We start from the raw sequence: 17,777 nt of genomic DNA, 5'->3' as shown, positions 1-17,777 counted from the left end.
ATTAGTAGTTTAGAGAATGAAATAACACCAAATTAAACTCTTATATCATTAAAAACATATTTATTATCAAAAAATTATAATCAAAATTATCACAATAGAGAGTATTTTCAATCTCCTTGATCTGTATGTACATAACTTCTATAATTAAACATTAACATTTACGTGATGCGGTGACCTCTCATCGTTTATCCCAAATGTATCTTTTTTATGTATGATAAGATACATTTTGGATAGCAAAGATCTATTTCTTTGTCCAAAATTGTCTTTAGTTAGGTACAGATGAAAACTATTTATTATTGTTGTTGCCCCTATTCTATAAATCATAACGTAAGTAACTGGAAAATGAAATTTGATGTCTCTCTTTAGATTCGGAACCAGCTTTTTAGATCCAAAGATTTCAGCTGGATGGTGATCAGTCAGTCACTCAGTCAGTGAGTCATCAAGATCTTTAGTATCAGTAACATTTCATACGGTTAAATGGAATGGTGCTGTACACGGTACACCGTAATACATGTTAAATAAGAGCTTATGACGTGACGTGAATAATTGTTAAAGCAAACGCAGTTCACTGATAGACTTGTTGTCGTTTGCAACCCTGTGGACTGCAAAGCCTTGCTTTAGAACGTTGTTTATAGACGTAGTATATATTATCACACGCAATGTCTTACACTTTAATAAATAATTAATCTAATCCCAAATTTCAGAATGGCAGATTGAATTAAGGAGTGCTATCCTTAACTATAGAGAAGAATAAAAAAAAACGATAAGGATACTGAATTCAATACGTCATCCGAAGATTTTGGGATAGATTGATTTTGTTTTTAACTTGCGGGCGTTAAAAAAGGTTTCGCATTCGAAATTAGAAACTGCAGTCATTCATTATTCTATTCTCTATTAACGCCAGCACGGCTAGTACAGGCGGTGAAATTATATCCCCCGATTATATTCCCTAACAAGCGGGGGATACAATTTACGTGTCAACCTGCCAAAGCACGGCAACAGGGAATATGGGAGAACCACAGAATGAAGAACATACAGAACCCTCATTCAGTAAATACTGCATGCAGTGTATTGTGTCCGAAAGCAGTGAAATGCATCGCGCACGTTTCACTTCACACCCGCGGAATGTTGACAGCTTACAAACTTTTCCCATTTTCCCCAATTGGATGGGAAGCGTTTAAAACATTAGAGGTAAAATAATAACTGTCAACTGCTAAATAGAATGAGAAACTGCCTGTTCGATAAACACTACTAAAGTGAAGTGGTTTTTGATGCTTCAATATTAATCGTGTACACGGTTTCTTTATATGCTAAATTCTGTGGGGAGAACGTAGTTTACCCCCATTTAATATTACACGTAAATTATTTGAATATTATTTCCACTTGTACGTCAATAATGCTTGAAGAGAAAGCTGAAGGAGAGCATAACATTTTGTCATTTTGTGTTTCCCGGGGAGAGTAACCTCTCCTGCCGAGCGGTGCAATTGAGTCTATTCGATTATTCGTTGATAATGGTACTATGAGGAATATTTGACCCAAATACCTACACATTTTCTAATCTCTAATAAAAGTTCCCTTGAGAAATTGCATCTTGCTGCAAATATTAAAATGAAATATTGCCTTGCAATCCTTATTGCTGGGCTATACGTATCACTAAGATGGCCAGCAATAAAATTTAAAGTTATCTGCCTTTTCAGGCAATTTGGCAACTACACAAAAATGTCCAAATATGAGCCCACTTAAAACAATTTATAACTAAAGACTGAACATAAAACAAGCAACAGATTTGCAACCACAGCACTAGAGGAACCTTCATCGTCTTTATCTTCCGGTTTATCTCCTATCTCGTTCTGCTTCACGACTGCCGCCATCTCATCGAGTATTCTCTTTTCTTCTAACGCCAATGTAGTTGCTTCGTTGATAGTTCTCATAAGAGGATAGTTAGAGAACTCTGGTTCTGCTAAACGTAGATGGAGTTTGTTATTCGCTACTGCATAGGCAGTTCTTCTGCTTAGATTTTCTATGCGGTTAGCTGAAAACAAATTAAAAGTGCCACTTCTTGTACGCGATTCTGATGAAAAATGCAGATAGAAGTACCGAGCAGTAGAGAGAAGAAAAAAGGAGCTATACCAATATGTTTTATACGACGCCACGGGAGTGTAATAAAATACATGCGTGTATCTTTGCTAAGTTACTCGGCGTTTAATTAATATATTTTACAGTCATAATTAACGGACCAAGCCGATTAGTATCTAATGGTAAGTAGAAGTCATCGCCCACAGGCAACACTTCACATAGCATGAAAGTTAAACCTCATTTGTCTGTTATAACACCGGCAAACACGCCCTTCAGACCGGAACACAGCAATGTTGCTTGACAGCAGGAATAAGTACCTAGGGTGGCAATAAGAATAGTACTTCCCCGGACGAGCTTTGTCACGAAAAGTTCTGCTACTAATGAATTATACTTACCTTATATAACACGGACATTCGCAAAGCAATGCCTACTACAACAAATAGTCCAAGGGTTCAATATGTTAACTTACCATCGGGCAATTTAAGGTTTTTCAATGCCTCTTGAAGTATCGCATCGTCGACTATTTTATTATATCGATCAACGAAGTCTATATATGTGTCGTTTTCAGGATCGCACGAGCCCCTGAAATCGTCCGTGTCTATGCTCCATACCATGAGTCCTCCAAGGCCGTAGTCTATGGCCATTCTGAAAGACAAAATACCGTATTATTAGTGTCCTCTTTGGCAAAATATTAGAATGTGTTTGTGGCGCAAATAGGTAGGTATTTGGTATTCCAGTTTTAGGAATCTTCAACGGGGCTTTAAACACGATAAGCTACTAATTATAACGTCCTAAAACAAAACTAGCTCGCTTTTAACATAACAATCATCAACAACTATATAGGCTTTGTCCGGGCAGACCTACAGCCAGAAATTTCCTTATTTTATTAGCCCTATCTAAAGAATTGTCAAAAAGGATTAACATGTCTACCGGTGATCCTAGAGCTGGCAGCTACCTTGACCAAAGAATTACTTTTGGCCGCTTTACCGAAAACGGTTTAGATTTTTTTTCAGTTTTATTTTGGTAGTCGTTGGGCATTATAAGGGGGTTATCTTACGTTTGTACTTAGTAGTAGTAGTACCAACCTATTCTGCACTACTTACTTGACTTTGATTGCGATAGATCTGGGATTGTCGTACACGATGACTCGTTCACCATCCCTAAGGTAAGGCGAGGCCGCTTGTTCATCCCAATTATATGTCCATTTTGATGATTTATTTGTTATTCCTTCACATATCTGTCATGACAGTGAAAATAATATTAACTACCTCTGATTGTAGATAAAGATAACTAGAAATGATTATAAACTTCCGACGGCACAGACCGAACTACTAACTGAGAATTATTCTAAGTCAAAGTTTACAGAAGCTATTTGCACGGTTGAATAACATAATCTCTAATGTATTTTTTATAGCTACAAACGCAGAAGCTTACATAATATATTAAAATTAATTTACATAAAGGCTACTTTATAATTTGATGAATTTTAATTATTATATTGGAAAAAAACTAAACGTTTGCAAGGTGGCATCTCACCGGAAAGCTTAATCGCTTCACAGCACTTTGTGGTAACATAGAAGCTATGTACAACCGATTAGGTGTATGAATCTGTCATACCCTAAACAGATTTTCTCGCTTATAATCCTAGCAGCAATTTATCAAGAAATCAAAGACATACATAAACACATATATAGATAAATAGCATACCTCATTATACCCAAGGAATCCAGCTTCTCTTGTATAAGGTCCAGCGAAACCAACGTTCTTTGCGGGCGTCAGACCGAACTGGATTTCCTTGACTGCAGGGTTGGTCAGGAGGAAGGCGCGACCGTAGATGGGCAGGCCGAGAACCATCTTGTAGGGGCTCACACCATGAGACAATAGGTATTTTATTGTGTACTCCTGTAAAATGAAGATATACATAGTTTATAAGCTAACTGTGGGTGACCATTTATCAATTCTCCAAAAATTCAACAAAATTACAGTAAGAAAAGATACAGAAAGAGAAGGTTTGACGGACTTGTTTTTCTTTGTGTTTCAATCACTTTCTACCCTAACAAGCTGCTCGATCCACTAACTTTCCCAAAGAGTTACCAACTCGTCGTCCTCATACAAAACGTATAATTTCATAGCGACAGTCATCAACTCATTGAGTATGTTTAGTTGACCACCGTTTAGCAACTGTAGGAAAAGTTAGTAGGGAAACTGGTGTTAAGAGAATAGAGGCTATGCTTGCCAGTCGTACCTACATCATAGCCTCTTCTATCATACCATAAATATACCATAATAAAATACAAATAAGAAATATCCTGTTTGTATTTTATTCTATTAGTGCTTCTGGAATTTAATTGAATGAAATTTTATTATTTGTACCTATTTATTATGGTATTTTACATGTATTGAAAATAGAAATAAGTCATTTACTTACCACACTTAGAAAGTCTGATTCATTAGTCCCCCTCAAAGGAGCATTGGCCCCAACAACCTGGTCCCAGGTCCCGTGGTAGTCGTAGCACATCATGTGTATGAAGTCCAAGTATCGACTCAGTCTGGCCAAATCGTATGCTGTGTCCATTGTCTCTTTGCCAGCACCTAACGCTGCTGTTAGGATGTAACCGTAAGGCTCGAAGGCGTCTTTTAGTTCCTATGGCGTGGTAGAAAAAATCTAATATAAGAGGTTGTCTACAGAATATCGGACTTGAAATAACTAATTTGGTTCAATCACAGCGTATTGATGATTTTGAAAGTCAACTCAATAAATGTATGCAATTTAATGAAAGATCCTATTACAGTATAAAGCGCAAGGTTCCATAAAAAAATCTTGGGTTCGAATTATTGCTCTAACCAAGTTGCTCTTCTAATAATTTGAAATGGCAATGGCAAGTGGTAATAACAACAAAGAATACCCGGCTTTGTTTGTCGGTGGCTTCTTCTTAGACCAGGGCGCGTTTGGAACCCTCATAGCTTTAGATTTAAGTTTACGAATATGTTTATCGCCATCATCTCAATTCGGTAATACCATGATACATTCATAATATTTTTTTCCTTTCCCATTCCTCATGTTATGTACGCAACATAAGTGCCATCTATGGGCCTACTTGAATAAAGATATTTTGACTTTGACTTTATGACAGGACCACCTTTTTTAAAGAGAATGGGACATTTTGCAATGGAAAACTTGAATCTCTGAAACATAAAATAATTCAGTCAAAAATTATATATTATTTACTATTATTTATATTTGAATGAGAATGAAAAATAGCAATTATTTTGAATAGTTTTCAGAATGAGACAGACGGGTGTGGTAGGGTAAAATCTCCAATTTAAAGTTCCCTTATTGCGTATATGTTATGTGTGTTTGCATAGTAGTTTACTATAATGGTAAGCGGTTCGTATAACGATCTTGCGCGTCTATATTTACAAGTGTGTGGGCAGTTCGTGTATTGATTATTCGATGACGAGACCTCGTAAGAGTCCCGTATCGTTATTTTTCGTCACTACCTACCCGTACCTCCCCCCCCGTGCAGGGAGTGGGTAATTTGCGCGCCTGCTGCCTTACTTGGATGTGGTAGCAGTTTCTCAGGCTCCCTCACCGGAATCGAACCCTGATTCCCCGTTACCCGCGACAAACAATGGTAGTCGCAGAAACTCATTCCGATTACGAGACCTCGTAAGAGTCCCGTATCGTTATTTTTCGTCACTACCTACCCCCCTACCTCCCCCCGTGCGGGGTACAATATTGATATGATATTAAAAAAATACCATTAATAAATAACATAATAAAAGACCACCACTTTTATAGAGACATAACGCCACATAATTATAAAAAGTATAGTGTGTGGATCTAATCAACCACCACTGGCACCAGACCCTCAATGCCCTTAAATTTTACCTCGTTAAAATATTTAAAGTGTACTCATTTCGATTGCGAGACCTCGTAAGAGTCCCGTATCGTTATTTTTCGTCACTACCTACCGTTACAGTTTATACCTTAATTAAACTTCGCTTAGGGTTGCAATTTCAATATTTGCAAGTTTAGAATAACATAGAGTTAAACCATTTTCACTTAGTTTCAGAAGCAAAGTGAAATTAAACTTAAGTTATGTATTTTAAAGGATAAATATTATAATTTAATCAATTGATTGCCCGTTTCGGTCAAAGGTTGCCCAGTCAGTCCTTGAATCACTGCCCAGTTTTTCTTTCTTTTAAAATTAACTAGTTTGAATTAAAATGCATTGTTACCTTAACCATTGCAACGTAGTTATTCCTATCCTCCGGAGTACCGCCTCGTTTAGTAGGATACTCCCAGTCCAAATCGAGACCGTCAAACTTGTATGTGCTGGAACAAAAAAAGTGTATGACACTGCAGTACAAATTAATTTAGCTTAAATAAATAGCAGAGTGTAAGGAAAATTTATCATCTTGAACTGCAGGAAAAAGCATCTATATTACCTACTTTATAAACTAGTTGGGCTCAGCGGTGTTACCCTCCAAACTTGGCCTTTCAACCGTTTTTTTAGTTATTAATTGACGGACCAAGCGGCTGTACAGCCCTGATGGTAGGTATCCTGATGGTAAGTTGAAAATCATCGCCAATAAATAAAGCAACACTTCGCAGGGCATTCAAGAAACACATCCTGCAAAGTGTTGCCCTGTGTCCATCAACCTAAGGCGTAGATTTAAAGCCTCAATTACACCCTTCAGACACCACGCCCAAAACACAACTGGCATCCACACCCTTCAGACCGGAACACAGCATTGCGACAATGCTGCTATGCGGCAGAAATAAGCATAGTGGTAGGTAGTACTTCTTCGGACAAGCTCTGTCACGAAAACTACTAATAAAACCCCCACCTTACCTGCTCCTATTAGGTGATGGGATACTTACATCAAAAATTGCAGTGCACTCTGGACGAACTTCGCTCTTGTCACCGGGTTGGCGGCCATCCTGGAATATTTCTCTGACCCTTCATTCCATCCCCCGATAGCTATGGTCACCTTCAAATGTGGATATCTATCTTTGAGAGATACTAGCCGCTTGTAGCCCGCCTTGCCGTAATCCTTCTCTAGATCTTGCCAGGCATCTGAAATTAGTGATCGTATGCATTACGATTTCACAGAACTTTATCCTTTTTGATAAGTTCCTCGAATAAACGTTATTCCTTTATTATAACAAACAATTCCCGTTCCACCGCATCTGCGCTCTAGCTTATCTACTCCTAAGGGTCTCAGCGCGCTATTATATAGCTAATCACCTAGGGCAAAAGACTTCCCAAAGAAGCGGTTTCCTGATGAACTCCATTTCGGTGGGACCAAGTTAGGCATTTAAATATCTCTTGCTATAACAGTGTAGAAAATCATTGTGAGTTAAACTGGCTGAGAATTCTCCATAAAGTTTTCAAAGGCATGTTAACTCTACCAATCCCCACTTGGCCAGCGTCATGGACTACGGTCTACACTCTTTTCATTTTAAGAAACGATCCGTGCCCAGTGGTGGGCATGTAATCGATTGATAGTAATGATGATCAATCTTCCTAAAGAATATGGCTATAAATTAACTAATAAGTAAGTACTTTCGGACTCTCGGAGCTATCTATATAAAAGGGTTTAAAAAGTACTTTGAAAAAAAATACCTGTACTACTGAAACTACTGCAAGAAGCTCCTTAAAGGTTTCATACAGATATTTAGTGCTATTAAGCGATAAAGCCGCCTGCTGTATTGTACTTATTACTTCATGTTTCTGCTTTTATTTTATTTTTGTATATGTTAATGATGTGGAATACAAATAAATAGTCAATAAATATTAAAAGATAGGATAGATTGATAAAAGATAGATACATAGAACTCACCGAGGCTCTTAATGCTGTGTGTACTCTCATCCAGGCCAGCGAAGGAGTACACGAGGTGCGTGCAGAGCGAAGGCTCGATGTCGGCCAGGTCGAACTTCCCCGCACTCGGCCGGTATACCGCCCACGTGCCCACGTAGCAGACCACCACTCTGCCATGCATGGGGCCTGGAATGATCCATATGTTTTATCATCATGAAAAAATAAGTAAAATTTACTTAAAGCGGCCTTAATGCTTAATGGTGATCTCTGCTAGTAAACTTATATTTGGGAAAGCAATAGGACAAAACACTGACTTTTTAAAATGTATACATGTAAATATGAAAGTACATACTACTGCAGTTCGGTTTGTAATCGAACAACTAAAGTTCAATGAGTCGTTATGTCATTGCTGTATGTGTTTCTGGGTGTGTAATAAAGAACTTTTTCCCCTTCCTGCTACTTAATACGTAAAGTAATCTACTCTACTACCACATAATAGGTCTGTTAGTACTACATAAATTTGTAGTGACTCTAACGCCGCAGATTGTCGACGACCTCCCTGGCGCAGCGGTAAGCGCTATGAATTTAAGTACGAGGTCCCGGGCTCGATTCCCGGCGAGGGCAATTTTGGAATTATTGCAATATTATTGAATTTTATCTGGTCTGGTCTGGCGGGAGGCTTAGGCCGTGGCTAGTTACCACCCTACCTACAAAGACGTGCCATTAAGTGATTTAGTGATCCGGTGCGATGTCGCGTGGAAACAAATTAGGGGTACGACTACAGTACAGTTAAACTTCTCCTGTTCCATGTTACCATGCTTAAGCCAAGAGACAATGATTGTATCCCATGATTATATCCTGACAAAAGGACGATACAATTTAAGAGTCCACCTGCCAAAGCACGGCAGCATCGAATTTGAGTGAGTACCAAGAGTACAAAGAGAGTTTACCCTCTTTTATTACTATTTTTACACGTACATTATTTGGATGTTATTTCCACTTGCGCCAATGCTTGGAGAGTTGATAAAACTGTGGAAGAAGACACAATGTAGCCCTTTCCCCGGGTAGGAATACCATGTTGGCTAAATAAGCGACAGCTCTTGGGCCACCGCATACATGGATCAACCTTTGTGACGCAAACACAAAACAACATAAAAGACAGATTTGATCAACAATCCAGGTACCGGAGGTTAAACCGTTAACTGTTGGTGACAGCTACGCAATTTCACGGCAGAAGGCCCTTTCTACTCCGCTGAGTTTCGTTTCACAGCGAGAGCTGGTGACCTAGTAGGGTTCATAAATCATATACCTACATAAGGAATAACTTTTTACTTGTATCAACTCCAAATACTATTGGGCGTATATCAATATCCTATAATAGTTGACTACTATAAGTCTCTCCCAGCAGAAGGGGTTTGCTCATAATAACCATGCTGGGCAGACAGGTTGGTGATCGCAGTAATGGTATAAGTATATATATTATCTCAGTTATATTCCCTTAGTCGCCTCGACCGACTCCCGCGGGAAGGAAGAGGGGTCTTATCTGCCGTCATCACACGGCACAACCAGTGGCGTGCACAGAGGGTATGCACAGGGTATGCAGATGATATAAAATAGAGAAAATTTTCAATACGAGTTATAAAAAGCCTAGCCTTAAGTATTTATAACTCGTACTGGAGATTTTCTTCATTTTGTATCATCTGCATACCCTGTGCACACCATCTATGCACGCCACTGGACACAACGTGTAGTCAAACGAAAATCATCCGACCCACATTGCGTTACCACAAACAAAAAATCTTCAACTATTTTATTGGTAGGCATTGATGAAGTTGAAACAATTAAATGTAGTTGTGGATAGATATGTCTCAAAGCGAAAGAAGCGGTGATAGCCCAGAGGGTACACCTTCAAATTCCCTTTCGGGTAGCCGAGTTCGACTGAATAAAAAAAAAACGTGTGTATACTTATGTACACGCGTTAGAAGTTATACTTCTCTGGCGTAACAAGATAAAAATCTTTTCAAAAATGTTATCTTTCGCATTATTCTACGTTTGTAGAAGAAACGACTCTAACAATAGAAAAAAGGCATTGATTGAATTATTGAAAGTCATCTGTCAAACCTTTTTTAGGAAAACTAAAATGTTGACTATAGTTCATCGTGTCGGTTTTTTGTGACGGTGTGCGTACATCGTAAAAATTTACTCTTACCATTTTTCTCGCACGCACCAAAAGAAGTATGACTACAAAAATAAAAAAAAAATAAAAAAAACAAGTTAGCTTATAGGATAATTTGTATAAGTAGTTCACGCTTCGGTACCTAATTATCTCTAGATCAAGAATCAAGTAGATCTGTAGCTCCATTAGATACCTAATTAATAATAAAGTATCTACTGTTTAACATAATCATGAATCATTAATAACGTTTCCTGCATTCTTGGATTATTAGTACTTTTCTTTATATCATTTCATTATTATTGGTAATTCGCGGAATATTACTGGTTACCTTCCTATGGTAGGTTTTGTTTTGTTTATTGAGTAACCCAAACAACCACCTGAATAACGTCATGTATTAAAAAAATCAGTGACAATCCTTTTTTTTTTTTTAAACGAAGTTCCTTGTGGGATGATGCGGAGGAGTCAGTGCAGAGATCGAAATTGCAATCATATGATCAGTCTGTACATTAATGGCATGGTGACACTGACATAATAATTTATATAAGTCAGTGCATGGCGACTATATATTTATCGAATAAAAAATTTCCAATTATTTTCAAGCCCTCTCGGTCGGGCTGGCGCAGCGGCGATCGCTGTGTTTTTATACGTGAGACATCCCGAGTTCGAGCCCCGGCAAAAGCAATTTGGGAATATAATTATTCATTTTCACTTGCCTGGGCTCGGTACGGTGGGAGATTACGGCCGTGGTAAGTTACTACCCTACCGAAAAAAGCGTGCCACCAAGCGATTTGCTGTTCCGGTATACCTAATGCCGCGTAGAAATCGATTAGGGAGTTATAACTGCCATTCCCCTTACAGGTTAGCCAGCTACCATCTTAGACTGTATCACTATTTACAACCAGATGAGAATGGAACGGGCTAACTTGTAGTGAAACGAAAAAAACACTTATTATTTTATTTTTTCCCTCGTAGGTACTACACATAACAGACTAAATCAATATGATAAAAAACCTACCTAAGAATAATAAAAATAAACTACAAGGTTACTTAACATTTTCTACAATACAGATTTCAATTTGACACAATTGCCTAAAAGCGATTTCATTGCATTGCCAATAGATATTTACTAAGAACAACCTATTTGGAATAAATTTCAAAGTTTGTGATATTGTTTAGTCAAATACCTGGGCAGAAGCTGTCTTCAAGGGGAGTTTGATTTAGAATTCAAACTCCAACACGCTGCTCTAATGCCTGCTTATTTCAAATAGGTAGTTCTTGATACCTTCTAATGTACCAAGAACTACTGGTGAGCCCGGTTGCCATCTTAGTACCTCATAATCGTATTAAGTCTTATGGCTAACTTGTAGAAGAATAAAAACAGCATGATGCCTGCTTTAAAATCTATTCTTTCACACCATGCGAGTTATTTTTATAATACCACAATATAAAGCTTATATAATACACCCCAAGGATGCTAAATTTCTTTCAGCAAGACTTTTCAAGGAAAGTGCTGCTGTTGGGACCAATGCTTGGTTGGGAGATCTAGACAGCGGCGTCACAATTAATCGTAACCGGTCGTGACACCAGGGACCATGCGAACCTGAGCCGCAAGCAGAAGAAGAAGAACGCTGGGGAGATAAAACTATGAACTAATGAATTTGAAGCAACTATCCTACTGATCCGCACTACTTTAATATATTTTTTTTTAATCCATCATGCGATCAGCTGAAGCAGCTATAAGCAGATTTCCTCCGTGTGTTTTGTGGCATGTGAGGCCGGCCATCCATCAATGGCTCTGCCTCTTATTTTACGAAGTGCATGTGTTAGTAAAATCCCAAATGGAAGCACGTTTAAGCCTTCTAATCACCATTGGGACACTGAGAGAAGTAGCCAGTTGGTTACTATGAGTGTTAATTCGCTCTTTACTCTGCGCCACTCTGCGCCAGTTAGGTCCCGCGGTCTGTTTAATGTCGTCTTCCCACCTCTTATATGGTCGGCCTCTATTTCTCTTTCCATCTCGTGGGTACCAGTTTGTGACGAATTTGCTCCATTTTTCCTGTCTATCTTTTTGCACTACTTATGAAACTCTAAATTTAAAATCAAGATTCGTTTATTTCATGTGCCTATAGGCCTTATAAGAACTTTAGAAACTTCAAGTCTTTCTATCTGTAGTGACTACCGTCGGTTCGGAAAGCGGATTCTATAAAGAAGAAACCACCATGAAGCTGAGCAGTTGCTCTTTTCCGTCATCAAAATTTTATCCACTAAATGGAAAAAAAAAATTGTAATGTTTGCTTTATGTCACATAACATTCCATTTCTTTAAAGTCGAGTCAGTAAATAAATATTATTTGCGAAGGACATTAAACGTATGGTTTTAAACTATTAAAAGTAAACAGATAACCAGCTAATTTGGATTGTCTTTGGGTTTTATTAACTTGCTGGCCACGGGAGAATCGGCGAATCGTCTATCCATTTTATTCACATCGTTCGAAAAATCGGCCTCCCTTTAAGGCAGGCAAAGTTAAATCCTGCACCTGTAACTTTTTAGATTTATGTGCGTTTTTAATTTAAGCTAATAAAATATCACATGCTTTAAAGGTGAAGGAAAACATCTTGAGTTTAAACTGTTTTGCCCCAAAGTTCTCCATAATGTTCTCAAACGTCGTGTGAAGTTTACCAATTCGAACTTGGCCAGCGTGGTTGACTATGGCGTAAACCCTTCTCAGTAACTTATTATAATTGCTTTCGCGTCGTCATTAAATGGATAATTTAATTCACTTATACGTATACCGGTTAATATAACATATTTCCAACTATTTTGTGGGAAAACCTAGACGATCACAAAGGAGCGGTTAATTAACTACGAGGAAGACAGTTCTTAATATCCATGAGTTAGGACATGTCTCAAGGCATGCCTAAGTGATGTATTAGGACACATGGATATTTATGTCCTAACCTTACTTTACTTTTCGGCAATAAAATTTAAATTCGGTTCCCCGAATGTCTAGCTCAAAAATTAATCTTGCAAAGTGGATAACTGGAAAGTTATCCACTTTGCAAGATTAATTTTTGGAAAGCAAGAATTATTAGAACTATTGATGCTAATCTTGGGACCTACACAGTGTGTGGTATAGATATATATATATATATACACATATAAATATATATTTATATAGATATATACACTGTGAAATCACTTACTGGTAGTGATAGTTATATAAGTTTCATCAAACCTCCTTACTGAAAAGGTCAAAAAGTAACAAACTCTACAACAGCCTAAGGAGTATAATACGTTAAAAAATTGTATTTTCGTGGTAAAATGCGTGAATGGAAAAACAAGACGGCCTCGGACCTCTAAAACCCGTTTTTTTTAAATAAACCTCGTAAGGTTAAAGGAACATTATCCGACAGCCTACCAAACTTTTCTTAAACGAAAACTTTTTCTACAAAAATTATGCAATATTTATCGACCTCAAAATAATAATACATGACTAAACTTTTGTGTAACAGACAAACATTCTGTCCGGCAAAGCCACCTTTCACTTACCTCCCAAGGTCTGGCCATCCATAACGGCCGCCATTACGGCAAATATTAAAAAAAACAAACACTTTTCCGCCATTGTCATCACAAAAAAGAAAGAATCCACCACAAAATTGTATTACACCATAGAATTTAAAAAGTTTAAACCTAAAATTTGAATTTAGAATACGTTGTCTCGCCGAGACATTCTTACCAACTGTGGTGTTTGACATTTGAAGCACGATTCGTCACCACAAAATCGTTTTCTGAACAAAAAGTTCTTTATTTTCTAGGTAATAGAATTGTAAATCCATCACAGAATACACTGTAACTGGTTGATCAATCACGTGTACAAAAAAGCCTTTCTCAACTTTATTTCTCAGTGATAAGGTATAGTTTTGAACTACAAGTTGGTAACTTGAAAGTGATTTTACAAGTTCCAAGTGATATGCGATGTAGAGTTTTAATAAAAACGTCACTTTTGCTAAAAAAATATTGTTTGGTTTGTTTATTATGAATTAAGTGATATGTTATTTCTGCGGTGGTTTTTATTGAGCGAAGGGAGTTATTAGTATTTACATCGATGAATTAAAGTACTTTTCTCGGGGTAAAATGCATTTTAAACTTCCGTCCGTCGCGCTTTTAATAACTTCTCGAATATAAATATTACAAAAGATTCCGCATCAGACATGATAATGATGATAATGTCCTCTATGACGTATCCGTCAATGGCGACACCTTGGCTTTATCGTAGCCAAATTTAGTTTTAAAGATTCTATTGCACGACCTGCAGTAAAGTTGACCGCTGTTTAAGCTTATTTTGAGCATTGCCGAGTCTTTCTACTCGCAGCCTTTTGTATCTCGGTGCCTGTTACTTTACGGAAATCGTAAGTTTTATAGTAGTAGAGCTTTTTGTGACAAAAAGCACCCGGGAAAGTACTGCCGCCATGCTTATTACTGCAGCTGCCAAGCAATGCTGTTTCGGTCTGAAGGACATGGTTTCCGGTGTAATCACAGGCACATGAGACTTAAGACCGAACGAACTGCTGCTCTGTTTACCGGCGATGGTTATCGACTTGACATCAGTTGGGCCATCTGCTTGGTCCGTCAAATAATCAACATAAAATAAATACTAAATTTGTATAACAACATAAACTTAGATCACACAAATTCCGAGCCGATCAGTTTCCATTGAAAAATATCATCATACCTAATAAACCAAATCATAAGCCAATACACAATAATACATCCAATAATACATACAGCCAATACATCCACTGCTGTACAAACTATGTACAGCAGTGGATGTATATTAACACCCCATAAACATTTCTGTATGGCAAATGCATCCTGCTTTGGGTAAATAGGTCTATTAACGAAAATTAATAAAAACACAATAATCTCATTACATTAACAAAATTTATTTCCATTAAAGTATTCTAAAACTAAAATATTAACAAGAGATCAATTTATTCGGCCAAATTAATAAAACGAAAGATAACATACATATAAACAGGGCATCTAGTGCTCGTTTTTGCAAAAATAATACTTTCTCACAGGTGTAATGGTATAGTTTGATATGGGGAACTGGATCGATAGGGGAGGGACAGTATTTTTGGTAATGAAAACATTTTATTCATCATCTCTTTTCTGGGACAATATTTTAAGTGAAATGACTGTACAAAATGTACATAAAAAAGATACGCGGTGACAACCAGAACATTAACATCAGCAGTGTTTACATTTATGATCAAATGAGATTACGGATTACTATGGCAACAGAAAAAACGATCAAGGTCTTAGATAATATTCATTAATTAAGTCACACTTAAGTTAACATTGTACATATGATTTTATCTCATAACGATTGGTTAGGGTTGACAATTTCTATTTACTTGAATATATATCAAATATAAGGGACACATTCCTAGTACCCCCACTTTGCAAATTACCTTGTAGCTAAGCTGTTAGCTTAGTAGCTAGGCCAAAACTACACGTCCAGCCAGCGTTCGCCATGACGCAAAACAACCAATCATAGGAGTTGCTTAAACCGGCGGGCCTTATTGATTGGTGGTTTTGCCGTAGATGTGGATTGGTCACCTTGGTTCGGTTTCCTTGGTTACCTGTTGTCTGTACCCTTATGCTGCTCGCACACAGTCAATATTAATGACAATAATTGATAATATTTTAACCAATATTTCATACTTTCGCACACGGGCAGTATTATTTGACGGCCGACTGGCGCAGTCGGCAGAATATTCATCAGTCATCTCAGTAACCATAACACAAGCTACGCTTACTTTGGGGCTAAATGGCGATTGGCGGTGTGTATTGTCGTATATTTATTTATTTATTTATTTATATTCATTGATTGCAATGTGTTAGTATATGATTTGTGCGCTCACTTTTATTCTAAAGTAGTTTTTCAGTATCAAAACCCCTGCGAATACAGTAAATTGATGTTATTTGTGTTTAGTTTTAATTTCTACAGTCAGCACTCGTGGTGGAACGTATGTCTTAAATCAGAAGTCAAGAATTTACTTCTTTAATCCCCTAGATTTAAGGTTACTTTTACTCTGAAGTTCTCGTGTTTGATGCGAGTTAACGACTCTACGATGACAAACGTGTTAGTTTTATACCAAGGGTAAGAATATCTCAGTTTTTTTTGGCAAAAATTTTACACTGAATGACCGGATTGTTTTAAATTTTTTGAGATATCTAATTTGTGAAAGCATTACTAGTAAATAAATAGGTTTATAATTAAAAAACAATTATCAATAAATTAATATTCCACTAATAGACCTATTAGCAATTTCTAAATAGAAGGAATGTAGCTTCCTGTTAGCATTGGCATAACCACAGAACAACATTAAGCATTAAATCATAAGACACTCAAACATGAAAATTATTTAAGGCAGATATTGGTGCCAATTCTGATACAGAAAGCATTATGAAAAGGACAACCTTATATTTAGAGCTGTCCATTTAGTTTAATTTTGAGTAAACGTAAGTAAACGTAAGGCGAGAGATGAAATATTTGAAAAGATTTTTATCTTGTTACGCCAAAGAAGTATAACTTCTTACGCGTGTACATAAGTACACATACGTATTTTATCTCAGGAAAACATACGGTTTCCTCAGGATGACGCTGTAATACGAGTCCAAAGAACTAAAATCGGAAAAGATAAAAACCACTATATTATTTGCTCCAGATATTCTCGCATGTTACATTTGGCGCTTCAAATGGTGGCAGAAGAGTTGTCATTTAAATAAGCACGGCCATCAAAGGATGTTAGCAATAGATGTCAGCTGAATGAATGAATTAATACACTTTTATTGTACACCAAAGAAACAAGTTAGTTAAAGAGATAAAAACATAGAGCAAGAGAGTACACTTTGGCTGCTCTGCAATCTCTGCAGAAAAATTCTTAAATTATTCTTATTTTCCATATACAACGTTGGGGATGTCGCAACGAGGTGGCTTATTTCTTTTATGTGACGCGAATGTGTAGGTATATCTACCAATTTAAATATTTAATTATTCACTAATGAGAATTTTATAGCTGTTGTCGCCCTAACCTTTAATAATCTTGTTATTGCAAATGATATTAAAAGTAGCGTGCCGTAACTGTACTTATAACTTCCTTGTTGGTCTATTGGTTAGCATTGTTGTTCGGAAGGTTCAAGTTTCGATTCCTGAGTTGGCCCAAAAGTTATTAGACATTTAGTTCTTATGTTAAAATATTCTCAGCGTGAAACTGAAGTAAGGAAACCCTGCCAAGCTGTGTGGAAACAGCCCACTCTCGTGGTATAGTTACCAGGGCATCAGAGTTAACTAAGCAGTTTAAATGGCACGCGACAGAATTGTATTTTCAGCTGCCATAATCATTATTTTAATAGCAAGTTCCTAAGTCAAAGGAATTAGCAGCTATAACGTCCTTGTTCCAGCTAGCCATACCTAGAAGGTAGAAGGACCATTTTGGAATACACATAAGGTTAAACTACACAGTTTTAATACAAAACGTGTGTCAAGTTGGACGTCTCGAATAAGTCACGCCACATCACGCATACGCATATTGTTTATTCATTTTTCTTAGAGATCTTATTACGTCATTGTTAGAGATAGTTAGTTTCACCTTGACGGCCTAATTTAAAGTACCAGGGAATAAGAGAT

General features: G+C 37.2%; 1 protein-coding gene across 1 annotated transcript; it reads right to left on the bottom strand.

Annotated features, from left to right (window-relative positions):
- Nucleotides 1–45: 45 nt before the first annotated feature.
- Nucleotides 46–13,772, bottom strand: LOC120625411 (probable chitinase 2). The gene is made up of 9 exons (XM_039892466.1): nt 13,631–13,772; nt 7,927–8,091; nt 6,965–7,160; nt 6,319–6,415; nt 4,505–4,720; nt 3,784–3,978; nt 3,180–3,313; nt 2,546–2,721; nt 46–2,032 (listed from the first exon to the last, which is right to left on the bottom strand). Exons 1-9 carry the CDS (start codon nt 13,707–13,709, stop codon nt 1,740–1,742), a joined length of 1,551 nt encoding a protein of 516 aa, XP_039748400.1. The 5' UTR covers nt 13,710–13,772; the 3' UTR covers nt 46–1,739.
- Nucleotides 13,773–17,777: the final 4,005 nt, after the last annotated feature.

This window comes from Pararge aegeria, chromosome 7 (assembly GCF_905163445.1).
Source record: "Pararge aegeria chromosome 7, ilParAegt1.1, whole genome shotgun sequence".
Lineage (NCBI taxonomy): Eukaryota > Metazoa > Arthropoda > Insecta > Lepidoptera > Nymphalidae > Pararge > Pararge aegeria.
The sequence above is the reverse complement of the archived record's forward strand: the minus strand, read 5'-3'. Positions and strand labels throughout refer to the sequence as shown.

Excerpts from the sequence above, each read along its gene's own strand:
- LOC120625411 (XM_039892466.1), bottom strand. The coding sequence starts at position 13,709 with ATGACAATGGCGGAAAAGTGTTTGTTTTTTTTAATATTTGCCGTAATG. Across the intron at positions 7,161-7,926 it reads ACACAGCATTAAGAGCCTCG|ATGCCTGGCAAGATCTAGAG; the intron begins GTGAGTTCTATG and ends CACTAATTTCAG. Across the intron at positions 4,721-6,318 it reads ACTACGTTGCAATGGTTAAG|GAACTAAAAGACGCCTTCGA; the intron begins GTAACAATGCAT and ends ACCACGCCATAG.